This window comes from Annulohypoxylon truncatum, assembly GCF_022578515.1.
Source record: "Annulohypoxylon truncatum strain CBS 140777 unplaced genomic scaffold F4807scaffold_17, whole genome shotgun sequence".
Taxonomy (NCBI): domain Eukaryota; kingdom Fungi; phylum Ascomycota; class Sordariomycetes; order Xylariales; family Hypoxylaceae; genus Annulohypoxylon; species Annulohypoxylon truncatum.
In genome coordinates this window covers 337,374-352,106 of record NW_025953803.1, presented here as the reverse complement: position 1 = coordinate 352,106, position 14,733 = coordinate 337,374, and the positions used below count along the sequence as shown (strand labels likewise).

The 14,733-nt window shown below is 46.1% G+C and overlaps 5 protein-coding genes across 5 annotated transcripts; 1 reads left to right on the top strand and 4 right to left on the bottom strand.

Moving 5' to 3' along the window:
- Nucleotides 1–541: 541 nt before the first annotated feature.
- On the bottom strand, nt 542–1,953 carry F4807DRAFT_426751 (soluble epoxide hydrolase). Its single transcript, XM_047998096.1, has 2 exons — nt 1,235–1,953; nt 542–1,178 (listed from the first exon to the last, which is right to left on the bottom strand). Exons 1-2 carry the CDS (start codon nt 1,666–1,668, stop codon nt 701–703), a joined length of 912 nt encoding a protein of 303 aa, XP_047853978.1. The 5' UTR covers nt 1,669–1,953; the 3' UTR covers nt 542–700.
- A 103-nt stretch (nt 1,954–2,056) lies between these two features.
- Nucleotides 2,057–5,950, bottom strand: F4807DRAFT_426747 (P-loop containing nucleoside triphosphate hydrolase protein). Its single transcript, XM_047998095.1, has 3 exons — nt 3,297–5,950; nt 3,004–3,244; nt 2,057–2,943 (listed from the first exon to the last, which is right to left on the bottom strand). The coding sequence occupies exons 1-3, from the start codon at nt 5,244–5,246 to the stop codon at nt 2,516–2,518; spliced, it is 2,619 nt and encodes an 872-aa protein (XP_047853977.1). The 5' UTR covers nt 5,247–5,950; the 3' UTR covers nt 2,057–2,515.
- Nucleotides 5,951–8,675: 2,725 nt separating this feature from the next.
- F4807DRAFT_426746 (carbohydrate esterase family 1 protein) lies at nt 8,676–9,780 on the top strand. The gene has a single exon (XM_047998094.1). The coding sequence runs from the start codon at nt 8,780–8,782 to the stop codon at nt 9,722–9,724; it is 945 nt and encodes a 314-aa protein (XP_047853976.1). The 5' UTR covers nt 8,676–8,779; the 3' UTR covers nt 9,725–9,780.
- A 23-nt stretch (nt 9,781–9,803) lies between these two features.
- Nucleotides 9,804–10,376, bottom strand: F4807DRAFT_93913 (uncharacterized protein). The gene is made up of 2 exons (XM_048003680.1): nt 10,143–10,376; nt 9,804–10,075 (listed from the first exon to the last, which is right to left on the bottom strand). Exons 1-2 carry the CDS (start codon nt 10,285–10,287, stop codon nt 9,930–9,932), a joined length of 291 nt encoding a protein of 96 aa, XP_047853975.1. The 5' UTR covers nt 10,288–10,376; the 3' UTR covers nt 9,804–9,929.
- Nucleotides 10,377–11,032: 656 nt separating this feature from the next.
- F4807DRAFT_451800 (acyl-CoA dehydrogenase/oxidase C-terminal) lies at nt 11,033–12,365 on the bottom strand (the record flags this gene model as incomplete). Its single annotated transcript, XM_048000266.1, has 2 exons — nt 11,033–11,647; nt 11,718–12,365. The coding sequence occupies 2 exons, from the start codon at nt 12,363–12,365 to the stop codon at nt 11,033–11,035; spliced, it is 1,263 nt and encodes a 420-aa protein (XP_047853974.1).
- Nucleotides 12,366–14,733: the final 2,368 nt, after the last annotated feature.

Here is a 14,733-nt window from a genome sequence, read left to right as displayed (position 1 = left end):
GGAGTAGGGTTTTTCCTAAATATATCGGCTAACTAACGCCGTTACTAATTAGCTAGAGTAATGCACTAGAAATAAAAATAAAAGATAAAAATTTCTTATGTCAAGCGAAACTCTAGCTCTATCTCTCTACCTAGAGAGGTACTCTAAACGTCTTATGCGCTAGTAGTGCGCGTTAATGTATATACCATACTTGCCTGTATGTAGTATATACGTCCTTCGGACGTAAACACGCTTATCATCATTTATGTTTACAAAGAAGCAAGTCATATCCCCGAGTCTGTTACGAAAGTAAAGGGAGGCATGGATATTGAGTTCTTCATTGCAAAGGCCAGGAAACCATGAGCAGGTACTCAGTGAGAACAGGTGAAACATGATAGAACGAAAGTTGAGATTAATTAGCATCGCGTTTGACGTATAGATGTGACTAAATGATTAGTAAGCAATATCACGACGTTAATACACTATAATTATGCGCCAAGGCCCCTAAGCGTGTAGTGCTTATTGCCCCTAAGGTCCCAGGGACCCACTGGTGAAATAGATATCCACTGCAGAATAACTTGAATTGGCGGTTTGGCAAAGAATATGCCACATCAATGATTCTATGATACTTAGGTATATCTCGATTAGATATATGTACATTGGTTGGCGCATTGTGTGTAGCTAAAACGTCGGCTTAGCTAGGTACACATCTCCCATCAAGTTATTTCGGCCCTAATGTCGCCTGTTCGATGAAACTTAGCGACTCCTTAACAAAGCATAGCGGGTTCTCTTCCGCAATATAATGGCCCGAGTCGGGGATAGCCACGATCTCGTAGGTACCCTTCTGGTGAACTTCTGCAAACATCCCCCCCGCATGTTCAAGATGCCTGCTTTCGATCCCACTCAACGATAAAGCCGGGAGACTCAGCTTTCCGTACGACGATATCCATTCCAAACACTCTTTGGCATCCTGCTCAAACGCTCGGTAGACCTCAAAAGCGCACCTCATCGCACCGGGCTGCTCATAAGCTTGAACATAGTGATCGATGTCTTCAGGCTTGATTGCAGCTCTGTTATACGCGAGTTTCTGGAAAAAGTGAGACACGTAGATATGCTCACGGCCTGTCACGAGTGCTAGAGCCAGATCTGGCACATTGTGGAAGACGAAATGAAATTGCTGAACCGCGTGCGTAGTAAGTCTGGGTATATATTGGCATTATTGAAGTTTTTCATCCTCGTTGATATCTCAACTTACTCTTCCGTAAATACCTCTGTTCCGGGCAAGGGGCATTCTCCCCAATTGATACTCGCTACTCGTGACGGATGCTTTGACGCCATGGCAAATGCGATCATCCCTCCGATATCATGGCCGATAAGGTGAACCGGTTCATGTATCTCAAGGGCGTTTAGTAGGCGCACGAAATCCCGCGCCATGGTGGATTTGGTGAAGCCTGTAGCAGGCTTGGAAGAACCTCCTGCACCGCGATAGTCGGGGGCTATGACGCGGTATCCCGCCCTTGAAAAGGGATCGATAACATGCCGGAATTGGTATGAGGTTTGGGGGAAGCCATGTATAAGCAATATCACACCTCGTTGTGGTTTCTTGTTTTTGGAAGGGCAGTCGATATAGGCGATGCGCACGGAAGGTTCTACTTCAACAACTCGGTGTCGCCATGTGTCGTAATCCATTTTGAAATGATTGTTATCTAGATTACTCAGGTAACTGCTCAATATGAAAGTTGGCTTATTATAAGTAACGGGTTACGCTTGGTGTTCACCGATTTCGTGGGGCTATCCCCTGAACCGGCATACGGACCAGGTGGATCAGACCCAACATACTGGAAATATTGAATGGCCAATAGCAAAAGTGGCTCGCCTCTCAGCTCTCAGCTAATAATCAATGAGGTGGGATTTTATGGGTGTTAGTGGGCTAATACTCAAGGTGAGCTGTCTTGTAGCCATGTGCCGGTGAAGGGGATAATTAGTGTGACTTACTGTAAAGTGACGCTATCTAATGCGGTAACCAGGGTACCAGGGCACCACCTCTGTTATCGGTGAAGAGCTCATGATAAGGACGCAATAGAAAGATCTACAGGATTGTCTACGCGGCATAAGAATTATGAAATCAGACAATTACATAAACCAACTTCAATCGGCGCTTCATGGCCCATCCAATCAATTTCTGTACAACTAGGTTACACGAGAATAGTGGCATCATTCAACACAAGGAAAAAGACAACATAATGCAGTTGTTTCGAGACATAGAAGAGACTCCTGACAAAGGGCCGAATTGTATTGAAATTAACTCTTGCCCTAGAAACATTCATCTGCCTTATTCATTCCTTCGATCGTACAATTTATCCAAACAGCGGAGTCGACGCTAGCACCCTCAGCTCTTCAGGTGAGTAGCCTGTATACGGCTTCTGACAACATATATGTCGAAAAAGTTCGTAGTGTGAAGATTGCGGGTTTTCGCTCTGGTGAAGAGGCTTAACTGTAGGGCCGAATTGGTGCGGCAAGGGGCTGAAGTCTAATCCTAATTATTAGGCATTGTTAACTGTTTATAGTAGCATAGTATTGCTGAAAATCTTGAAGACTTACATTTACCTGGCTGTGACTGAGGAAATGTCACTTTTTGACTGCTGAGCGGAGACGTACTGGATCCGAACAGCGAAACTGTTTGCCCTACTGGTCCGGCAAAACCACCGAATGCCGAGCTACTTTCTGAAGCTGGTTTTTTTCCAAAGCTAAATAGGTTCGAGGCTGGCGCCTTGCTCGTTTCTGGAGAAGTCGACCGAAAGAGGTTCGTGGAGGGAGTTGATGATACAGAGTCATTGAACGAGAACAGAGAGGCTCCTGTCTGAGATGGTTTAGAGGTGGCCTGACGACCTGAGTTGAGGAAACTAAATAGTTTATCCTGTTCTTGGGTTTCTGGAGGTGTGTCTACCCTTATTGAAATAGGCTCTGTGTAATATCAGCCTACCTAAATACTCAGTTGAAATCCGGAAGTCAAAATATACTCACCTGTAGCCTTGCGCTCTCTGAATTTATTGCAGATCTGCAGCCCTTTCATGAGAGCGTCGTATTCCTCCTGTAGCTCCTTTCGTTCAAGCTTGATCTCAGGCGATTCGGACGCGAGTCGTTCGAGTTCGTTATCCTCCATTTGATTAACTTTCTCCGAGGTAAATATTGACGGCAGGTCTCTAATAAGACAGTTCTCGATGGCTAGAACGATCATGTTATCTGTGAATGTCCGAAGTGACATCTATGAGACATGTTAGAAGCCATGCGCATCTTTTGGCACGGGGTGAAGTTACCTGGTAATAAGTCTCGGACTTGTCAATTAGGCCATCCACCCCAAACTCGCTTGCAGGTTTGGGCGTTGAAATTGTTTTGAGCTTCGCGTGTGCGTCCTTCGTGAATAATTCAGGTTGATTTGCGAGTAGGTCCTGGATCATGTCTTCTCTGTGGTTCTTCTCGTATCTCAGTGCAAGCATCATTCGGAATTCACTATCCAGAGGCTGTGGATAACCGCTTCTATAATGGTAAAGAAGTTCCTGCAACTTCGATTCGAGAACCTCGGACTTCTTGTCAAAAAAAGGGTCCACTATATTAGAGAGAATTGCAGAGAAAGTTCTTTCGTCTGGATTTACGATGTGGTCCATAAGCTTCTCGACGAATTCTTTAGTAGTGTGAAGCATGAGTCGGATATGGCAGCGTGCAATTGCTTTCCACGGCCGCGACTGATCTTGGAATAGCTTCACAGCTAAGCGATCGTTCGAAGTCCCAGGAAACTCGTTACCCTGGTTTGCCGATGACAATGATTCCAAATCTGACGCGATACGTCTGAAAGTGACCTTTTCCGGGACCTTAAAGTTGTAATGAGTGGTCAGGGGGCGAAGGAATGTAGGCAAAGTAGGATTTAGACTAGCTTTCCCAATTCCATCCGTGCCATTGATACTCTCGGAAACCTGCTGGTTGTCCATTGCACCTGTTGGTTCCTTGGGAAGGATAATGCGTCTAGAACCTTTTGTTTCTAGGACGTAGGCGAATGCTCGATTGAGGTCTCGAACAAGTGCACGAATCTTTCTAACCCTACTGTCGCTGATCGTAGCAGTCCCTTCATTTTTGGGATACAAGCCGCCAAAAAAACGATCGGCGTAGTTTCCCTCCACGGCCTGTAGACACAGGATATGGAACTGGGAGGCAATTCTGTCGAGATGCGTTCGTAATTCTTTTTGGGTCGACCTTGGCTCCCCGAGGCGCTTGAGCCGAGCCATGTGGCCATTGGCCTGTTCCTCAATACTCCAGATTAGACCTGGGAGGTTTTCCTTGATGTGGCTTAAGAGGATACCGCTGAGCTTCTTACGGAGAGATTCTACTCCGCGGTTCTTTGAAGGTACGCTAGACCAAATGCTTGATTCGAAGAACTTTCGCTCTTTATCATCTCGCTCATCATCAGTGTCCAAAACATCTTTTTCGCCTCGGTTGCGAAGGACATGCCACCCCAGAGATAATTCGTGAGATTTGTCTAGGTTTTTAGCAAGCCTAACAAAATTTGTTTCGTCTTGGGAACCAGCTGTAAGGATATCCGGCTTTGTGATGATACCGAGGGTTCGCCGTTTATGCTTGTCGTGCTGCTTGACTTTGGACAGAACCTTCTGCAATATGACCTGATTGCGGGCGGAGATGATAGCCAGGATAATACTGTTCTTGCGAGCCATATAACGTTCCACCAAGCGCTCCACAATCTCTCGGCCAGCGGCCGATTGATTCTCATCTTCGGAGTGATAGAAACCTGGGAGGTCGACCATGGTGAGGTGTGGTACATCGGGGCTGCATACCTCGATTCTTAGAACATCTTCCGAAAAGCCAGCATCTCCTTTGAGCAATATTCTCTTAGCTTCATTGATTATACGAGGTAGCTCTTCCTTGTTGAAGGATCTCTCGTCAAAGGGATGTTCCCCGTTCTTGGAAAATAAACAAGGCAAGATTCGCACATCGACTTTGGTTTGGTTGCTGGTGCGCAGAACGAGCTCTGTGGCAAATCTTGTGCAGAGTCCATCGTCGACAGGAAACCGTACTCTTGAGATGGCTTCGAGCACGGAACTTTTCCCGGAGCTTTGGTCCCCAACGACAATGATTTGGGGCAGATCGACGAACCGACCGACACCGTGTCGGCGTAGATCATCGATAGCATCTAGGAGGGCTTTTTGCTCTCCATGAAGCTGTTCTAGAGCTAGTGAGTCTAAGGAAATAGACTCCATGGTGGTCCAAGGATGAATGCCGTAAGATTAATGGAAGTGTTCGAGTAGATTAGTAGGGAAAATACATCAACTTTGAAGTGATAAGAGTAGATAAGAAGATTAATCGTCCATCAAATAGGTAGAGGGTTGAGTCATCGATTGGGGCCACGGGGCACCTTGAGAGAATTTATAGGTAGGTAGCTATTGGGTAGGTACAACCCCGTGATAGGTATTTACCTAAACTATATCTATGTAGTACCTAAGGTACATCCATGGATATGTACCTATGATTGGTACCGGTACGGTAGTTTAGTAGGTACCTACCTACCTGGTAAGTTAAGGAAATGAAACTCAGAGCAACCGGGGAAAGCATAGTCGAGATACTCAGCCTTGACCGGTGGCTTATTTGCAAGACATCGTTTCAGATTTGATTGAGTTAGTTCCGAATCTGGAAATTTCCTCTATCTTCAGCCCTCGGAGGCCCCTTTTTTGGTTCCCGGGCAGGCGACCCTCGGGCCGCATCTCAGTGCAAAAAGTTGTTGGTCAGCCCGAGAAATACTAACCTAAAGGGCTACGTTTCGACCTTTTTTCCTCACTTCCCATTGGACAGCACTCCATACCCTCGTCTTCTCAATGCTACCACCCTACATATTCTACCCGCCGGTAGGGAATAACAAACTTGGTTCAGCGTTTAGCAAAGGCGTAGGAAAGATGTTGGAATGAATATTGGGTGGCTAAGCCGCCAAACCTGCCAAAAAATTCCTCAGCTCGCCGCCAGTCCAATAAAATCTTCAAGATATGCATGACGCCCCACACCGGGGTGCCGGGTCCGAGAAACCCGGGTTGTATTGTGATAAGTGATGGGCTGAGTAGTTTAGCTATATTGGTATGACGATCTAAATCCTTCGACCGGTCTAAAGCAACAATTCCAGCTCGCGTGATGATACATCAGCAATTGGGATTGACGTCTTGGCAAACATTCAATAGGTTCCCTTATGAATTGTAGAAAAGTTGTTCCCGACATAGGCATCTAATAACTAGAATTCTTGGTGAATGCGAGACATTTATTGACTATGGTCGTGCGAAGGATAAGGCAAGTAAATGACTGTGGTAGTTTGCCATTTCTCCAAAGGTATATTCAGCATGAACTAACTAATACTACAACCGCTGCAAATCACCCATCTAGACCTAACATCTTATACCATACCTAGGTACCTATATAGAAATTCTCACATGTCGTTTCGCAGCGAAATGAAAACCTACTATAAGATTCGTCACAAATGCTCACCGTCGGTCTTCGACAGGAAGAGTTCTAGTTTGAAGTAGGTACTTACATTGGTCGCATTATTTCTAAAGATCATAGTTAATCTAAGCACTGGTTACTTTCCGCTTGCTTAAGTAGTAGGGGATAAATGTTTACTTACTTAGTAGATACGATATCCAGCTGCCGAGATTGCCAATTGCATTGTTTCGGTAGGGCTTAGGACGTTAGTTCATAGAACTTATAACTTGCCAAGTACTTAGGTACCTAGTTACTTCTTTTCTTTAATACTCCGTTAACTTATTCGATTATCTTTTATCGTAATCACCAATGGATAAACTGCATTAGCATTCCATTAATCCAAGAGTCTTGTCATCCTATATATGTAATATCCATTCTTAATCGATCCTCTTTAGTTAATGTGTCATTTCCTCGTGAGTACCATAGGTACTACCGTATCAAAAGAGATAATTGACATTGCATCCAACGGTTATCTATAGTTTGGGGTAGTCCATGAGGACCTGAACATAGGAACATGTCGTCCGGTCGTAAAGTTAGTGACGACAGCCACAGTCAGAGGATATGTTGGTCTCAGCTATCCACTAATTAGGTGCTGAAGATACTTAAGGATAACAACTGAGACGTAATTGTGTATTTTCTTCCTGGTGCTTAGTACCTAGGTAGTTGCCCAGGCTATTTACCTCGTCATCAATCACTCATTCACTCACTCACTCAGGCCATTGCCTACCTAGGTAGTCATAGATATAAGAAGTACATCAGATATCTTATACGGATCACTATATCATCGTAACAAAGTATACAGTTTCTCACTCGTAACGTGCAGGATATGTTGAATTCCATACTATATAAATTAAACTTCCCAACTCCTAACATTAACGCTGCCAAGATAATCATACACTCTAAAATCCATCATATTTGCATTATCAGAGCCTTTAACTAGTACTACGGAATCTCGCTACCCTTGAACGCACACCATACCCTCTTAATTAACATCATTTTGGAGAAACTTTCACCATGGCGAACGGCTACGTCCAATGCCAGTGCCGCTGCTTCAGAGTTGCTGGTCGACACATAGCACTAGTTCACGAGTGCTACCGAGCCCCCAATGACCCACGCAGAGTTATTTGTGGTGGATGTCGTGATCGTGCCATTGGGGGCGTAGGATACTGCGGCTGAACTGTATCCCTTTAATCGACATGATCGTCTTTTGAATGGTATGGCCATACATGGCTAATTACGAGCAAACTTGTCCGTCATTAGGGTAGCGGAGAGTTTAAGCAAATAGAGGAGGGGGATATACTGGCTGTTCGGGGAGAGGACTGTACTTGTGGTAGCTTTTTCTACGATATAAGTACTTACGTTATATGCCATCATTATAAGGGCCAAAGCTTGGTTGAAAGCTTGAACCTTTGAGATAGCAATTAAGAATACGAAACCGCCTACCTTTGAATCCTTTTTCTCTTTCGCTAGTGACATGTTGAATTTTAGAATCTTCATCAGATTCCATTGTTGCACGCTAGAGACGGCTTTTTTTCTTTTTTTTTTTTTTTTTTGTTCTGTTTACCTCGTTTCCCACCTCATTACGAACGTTGGCCATGGAATTCAGTATGGTTGAATTGACTTAAGCGCTGATAGGCCTGTTTCATCTATTCACAAACTTCTAATGCTAGTACAAAGTTATGTCGTTGAGAGCTTAAGTTAACTAACTACTTAAAAAATTAAGACAGCCACTCACTGACCAATATAAAAGTCTGATGCCAATGACAGTGATTGTGTGTTTATCGACTAATACGTATCACAGATAAACCGGCTAGAACAAAACACACATTTCAGACGAAAGCCAGCCCCCAGTTTTGGCCCAAGTAATTCTATTTCACCTGGACCAGGTTGCTTCAATTGATTAAATACATCAAGAACACTAGTGTATTAGTACGTTTATAAACAGTGAATGTGCAGAGCCGCAAGCTAACATCCCCACCCCCTTTTTCCCCTATTCCGGCCCCACATTTTACCCATCGTGGTCTCGGAGTGCAACACTCCGAGATGTGCGGTCCAATGCCTCCACGGTATAGCATCTAGACGGCCCTGCGGATGAAAATTAGGTAGTTTATAAATAACTTGAAGGATTTTATACATCATGACTCATAAGTAATATAATCCTCAATGCCCCCGAGTCAAAATTCATCGAATTTTCAACTCTATCACTGAGAGACCATCCCATCAATTTTTTTACCAGCTTCTCTGAGAGTAACCCATATTGTGAAGGAATAATATGTATTATATAATGCTCTCCGCTTTCTTTTGGCTACTTACCGTTGCCCCGGTCGCCACAAATGCGGCCTCACTTCAAAAAGTCGCTTCTGACTTCGGACCTAACCCGAGAAAAGTCGGGTTCTACATTTACATCCCAGATCAACTGGCTGAGAAACCGCCAATCTTGGTAAATCCGCATTGGTGCCATGGAGACGCGCAAGCTTGCTATTCCGGATCTCAGTACGCGACGCTGGCTAGCAAATATGGGTTCATCGTAATCTACCCCGACAGCCCGAACACGGCAGACAAGTGCTGGGATGTGTCTTCGAACGAAACTCTTACGCACGATGCTGGGGGTGATAGCCTAGGTATCGTAAGTATGGTAAGGTGGACACTGGAGAAATACAATGGGGACGCTAAACGCGTGTTCGTTACCGGTGTCTCTTCTGGTGCCATGATGACCAGCTCGCTATTGGGCGCGTATCCTGATGTATTCGCTGCTGGATCAGCATTCGCTGGAGTGCCATACGGATGTTTTGCCGGCAATGGCTACGGAGTCTGGAGTGATTCCTGTGCCACAGGCAAGGTCAAGAAGACCGGCGCCGAATGGGCCGCAATGGTTAAAGCTGGATATCAAGGTTATACAGGATGGCGGCCTAAGATACAAATTTTCCACGGCACAAACGACGAAGTGCTCAACTATGCTGTATTCGAGGAAGAGATTAAGGAGTGGACTACGGTGTTCGGATTTAACGATACGCCAACTAGTACAACGAATGATACGCCTATCAGTGGATGGACGAAATATGTTTATGGTGATAGCAATTGGTTTGAGGCCTATAGCGCATCAGGGGTCTCGCATAATATTCAAAATCAAGAGGCTACGGCTATGGAATGGTTTGACCTTACATGTACGGGCGATGCCTGTCTTAAATGGGGGCAAGGCGGGCCGATATCAGAATAAATATGTAGTGTTTATTCATTTACTAGATCACATGTAAAAGCATGACAATTTCCCAAGCCTTTGAGCTAATGGCATTACCGTCTTATAATAAGTATATCTGTAGAGAGAACCATTATCATAAAACCCTTCTCAGGGTCGGGACAGTGGAAACTCTGATTGGCCATAATTATAGTATTCTGAATGAAATTCAAGTTCCAGTTGTCCATCAGTTGCTCCTGCCTTTCGTGCCTCCGAGAGTAGACTGTACGGAACCACCAATGCCACCCTCCGTTGTGAATTGTTTTCCGACCATTCCCTCCTTATCCAATGGGCCACCGATCTTCTGCGCTGTGCCGCCGAGAGCGCCCTCCTCTTTGCAGTACAAATTAGTACCCTATTGAAGCTTATGTTTTGGTGGACAATGACAGCATAGACTTACCGGTGAATTGCTTGCCAACGGAACCTTGGGAATCAAACATCTTCGGCTTATCTTCACCAATGCCAGCAGTAGCCGGTGTCTTGACTTGGGAAGACATTCCCGTGGCTGACTTAGAGCCAGTGTTGGAGCTGCCGTGTGATGACATAATTGGACGTGGAAATTTGAAGGTTGTTCTGTTTTTTGATAATTGGGTGATCAAAATGAAAATTAAGATGATGATCGGTTAACTTTTACGTCTTTTATCAATGAATCTGGACCAGTCAAGTCAATAGGACGATCTATGAGGTCATAATGTCGTCTACCTCGATCGAGTATGTCACCACTCGTATCTTAGCTACACCATTACATAAGTTGAATCTAAACACACGCTTAATTAAAGTTAAAAAGACATGCAAAGGTGGTTACTATTAATAAATATCACCTTGTAGTGATAGTTACCCAGGAGCTGGCATGCATATGATGCGGAAAAAGGGTTGATTACATAATCGAATGAGGTGAAAAGGGGTTGACCCTGGGACCTCGGAATGTGCCTTAATTAGGTAATCAGAGAGACCACCTGGCACATTCAAGTGATTCACACGATTACATAAGGTAAATATATCTGACATATGAATACACCTAATTCCTCAAGTGCCTTTATAATTTAAGCAATCATCACCATGGCCAGGGAACATGAGTTGATCGCTCAGTGCAATATCGAACATGCGGCACGAGCGCGTCTGCTGACTCATCGTAGAGGTGCGCGCTAGCCCACCAACCTTTCCGGGTTCTGTCCGCCCCGGCCGCCTCCCGTGCTGTAAGTGCCGGTCCTTTGTTTTGCAGTAGAGCCGGAAACGGTGTCGTGTCACGTACAACCCCTTGGCATTACTGCACACCGTAACAATGCTTTTTTATATTTTGGCTTTGGCTTGAAAGCACTCGGTTTCTGGCCCCTCAAATGATGGCAAGCTAGAGAAAAAGGCAGCCAGCCTATCTTGGTCAACCATGGGCGCATTGACGAAGGCGTCGACTGCCGGGTCGTTGATCATGCCTTCCAACAACGGCAACATGGCATTCATAGCATCGACATCGCGATTCAGCAGCGCCCGCCGGGACATAATACCGTTTTCGACATACCAGCTCTGGTCTTCCATCATACACGTCGACTCATACAAGGCCAACGCTTGCGGCGTCATACTGAGACCATGATCATTTCCGTGTACCATAGCATCCTTGGCAGCCTCGTAGGCCATGCGTTTGCCCGTAGCCCGGACCAACGGCAGAGACAGCGGTAGAATGCGGGCATTGAATTCTTTGCCGCGGTGTCCACCGCGAAGAGACGCCCATATCTGGCGGGCCTCGTCCCAAAGTCCGGACTCGTGACGCGCCAGAAGACAATGCGGGTCACGCGGTTTCGGCGGCGCATACCGCCCGAGTAAGATTTCACTCGCGAGTCGGATGCAGAGGACCACAAAGTCGCCTTCGGCGATGCTGTTGCCCTTTTCGGCGAGCCATACTTCGCTAATCTAGAAGAAAGTCGTTATATGTTAATTCTTGTGGAGACATCTCTGTTGTGGGACGAGGAGTTCTACTGACTTGATTGTGAGTGTAAAGACCTTGCCAGCCACATCGATCAACGAGTTCGCTCAGCGCCTTCTGCGTATAGTCGCAGACGGTAGCCTTGAAAGCGCCGGCGATTACGTTCTGCATATCCGGCTTTCCGCCGTTTTCGATGAACAACTGCATGGCCTCGATTGCATACTTGTCAAAGACGGTGGCATGCGCAAGAATCCGTGCGATTGGGCCGTACTGGGTGCTGAAGGAAAGGATAGGGACCGACTCCGGCGCACCGACCCGCCGTTTGGCGCTGTACCTACCGGCAATGCAGCCCGACACGCGCAGGACGATGGCATTGCTTGTAGATATGCAAAGCGTACCGACGGTCACGCGGTGGATAGCACGCATAAAGTCTTTTCGCTCGTCCTTGGATGAGCCGTGAAGATGTCCGAGCAGGGCTTCGGCCGGTAGAGGTACGTGGCGAAAGCTCGTCAAGGCATGATCGATGGCCTTGGCTCCTGGACGAGCTGGAAATAGGGTACATGTAACGCCGCGACACATCGCACCCGACGCATCGTTTAGAGGCACGATAAATGGACGTACGCCTTGGTCTTTACCAGCTACTATGAGCCGGGCAAAAACAACAGCCGTGCGCGCCATACCAGAGTGCGGAGAACTTGGAGGCATTGTCTTGGCTGCACGAGGGTTGGGAGTGTGAAGTACGAAGGAGCCATCGGCTTGACGGGTCGCTGTGGTTTCAAGGTTTCTCACGTCCAGCCCATGGCCCAGCTCGGTCAGCAAGAACTCGCCGCATGTATCGAACCGTTCTAAGGCTTGGAGCAAAGGCAGTAGATCTGGCCTCTCAGAAAGAAATGAGCTGATTGTGCCCATACAGAGATTCCAGTGAATAGTCAGGATGGTCCAAGCACCGGAGTCGAGGGTAAATGCTGGTGAAAGATGAGCACCAGACCGTCCAGGTAGTGATATAGCTTAGGGGATCAACTCTGACCATGGCGATGAAAGTCCCAGAACTTTGGCTTCAACGAGCGTATATCCTCGATTGTCATTCCTATATGAACGTTACTACCCCTCAGCGTTGATCGCACCTCAAGAGTAATGTAGCTTTTCTAACCGACTGTATTAATGAGACTCCGCGCTCGCTCATATGCAAGCCTGATCCTCGCCTCTACAGATGAGGCTTCTAACTCACGGTGCTGGTGCCAGATGGGCTCTTGGAGGATCGGCGCGAACGACTCGACTCGAGAGAACGGGGAAGTCATGGCCATGGGAGGTGACGGCGACGTACGGCGGCGGACGAGAGCAGTGTGTCACGAGGCGGGACCAAAGGGCTAAAGAATAACAACGTTGTTGCGCGAAGAGCTCTAACTACTCCGTTCCAGGGGATGCGGTTTACATACATACCTAGACCTTCCTTTATCTACAGCTAAGGGCTCACCGCCAACAGGGCGGCCTCGTATAAACCGAATCCCGAGTCCTTCTGGGCTATTACTAACTTACCCTGGCGAGACATCTGGCTATTACTAACTACCCTGGTGAAACATCTGGCCACTAGCTCTCACGGAGGAGGCTTCTGACATAGTGCAATAATCGAGGACAAGGGGGAGGAGTGTTTGTAGAAGATGTGGTTCGGGACGGCATAACAGACTGGCGTCAGCATATTCAGACAGACTCTAAGCTCAGTCAAAGTTAGTCTAGTGGATACCTATTCTAGAGTACACTTCCCCATATAAACTCAAGTACATTTTAGTCATGTTACCCTTAAAGTTATCATTCGCATTGTAGACCTCGCTGTCGCCCCTTAGTAGTGGTGGCATTCAAAGATTTTATCGTTTAAACTACCCACTAGGATGCTGTTGGAAGGCCCGGTATTAGGGTTATTAATCACATCATCGGGCATTGCAAGAAGTTCGCTGAATCCGACGTCCTCGCCGACGAAAAAGGGCAGATCATCCATGGTGTAGGCGACCGCGATGTTGATCGAAGTGGTAAAAGTTTCTCCTAAGGAGCAACAGTCCAAAAGGTACTTAAACTTACGTGTGTGTTGTACTGTAAGATTAGGTATCCACTTGACTAGTTTCGACTGAGCTTAGAGTCCGTCTGATTTTAGCTGACTTCTGTCTGATATGCCGTCCCGGTATGGTTACATTATGAGTGCTGGAATATACGGTATATGAGGCTTATTGTATTGTATATCAACTTATCTTACGTGTCGAGAGCAGTCCTGCTGTATACACTCTTTAGCCAGACTATCATGTACCTGTGCTTAGCAAGGAGTCCCTTGAGTATTTATCCTCAATAACGGCCAAGCTGAAAGGTTCGTCAACCAGACCACAGAAGGCGGTCTGTAATGAAGGAGCACACTACATCTGCTTTCAAGTCGAATGATGGGAGAGCGTGATGTGAACATAACGAATATCCCCCTATCCTTCGGAATGGTTTATTCGGACTTGCCGTGATTTGCTTACTATGATTACTCTCCCGGGATGGGACGGTATTTGGACATTATGTCAGCATCCTTTGCCGAGGGTAGACATAATGTCAACTGGTGATTACTGATCCAGAGTCACTAGTCTGATTGGCCGTCGCGTGGATATTATCACCTTCAGTTACAATAGTTGCTAAGCTAATTGATGTCAGTCAGGGCGACGATGTCAAGTCTAGTAATTATGACCAGGCCCAATATAAGGGAGAAAAAGAAGAGGCCATCGCAGGCAACTGAATATAGGGCTTTGCTATCGATTACATACATGATATAAAAGGCAGGGTTCTTTTAAAGTCACTTAAGCACTTGAACTACTGTTGAATTACAAGATTTGCCACTAAACTACGAGACTAGAGATTGCAGTTTACATAATTACTAAACGCGGTTTTGGGAGAGGAGCATATAAAGCTTTATTCAGGGAAACTACCTAGGTACGTATTTTTAGTCTCTAAATCCTTTAGCCGACATGGTGTCAGGCCTTAACACAGTTGCTAGGGGCGATAATTATAACCTGACAATATCGCAGATGCAATACTAGCAGCTAGAGTGTTG

Bases quoted from the DNA above. Each gene is read 5' to 3' on its own strand.
- F4807DRAFT_426751 (XM_047998096.1), bottom strand. From the start codon at position 1,668: ATGGATTACGACACATGGCGACACCGAGTTGTTGAAGTAGAACCTTCC. The intron at 1,179-1,234 runs GTAAGTTGAGAT...ATATATACCCAG, and splicing joins ACAGAGGTATTTACGGAAGA to ACTTACTACGCACGCGGTTC.
- F4807DRAFT_426747 (XM_047998095.1), bottom strand. From the start codon at position 5,246: ATGGAGTCTATTTCCTTAGACTCACTAGCTCTAGAACAGCTTCATGGA. The intron at 3,245-3,296 runs GTAACTTCACCC...CATGTCTCATAG, and splicing joins AGTCCGAGACTTATTACCAG to ATGTCACTTCGGACATTCAC. The intron at 2,944-3,003 runs GTGAGTATATTT...GATATTACACAG, and splicing joins CAGAGAGCGCAAGGCTACAG to AGCCTATTTCAATAAGGGTA.
- F4807DRAFT_426746 (XM_047998094.1), top strand. From the start codon at position 8,780: ATGTATTATATAATGCTCTCCGCTTTCTTTTGGCTACTTACCGTTGCC.
- F4807DRAFT_93913 (XM_048003680.1), bottom strand. From the start codon at position 10,287: ATGTCATCACACGGCAGCTCCAACACTGGCTCTAAGTCAGCCACGGGA. The intron at 10,076-10,142 runs GTAAGTCTATGC...TGTACTGCAAAG, and splicing joins CGTTGGCAAGCAATTCACCG to AGGAGGGCGCTCTCGGCGGC.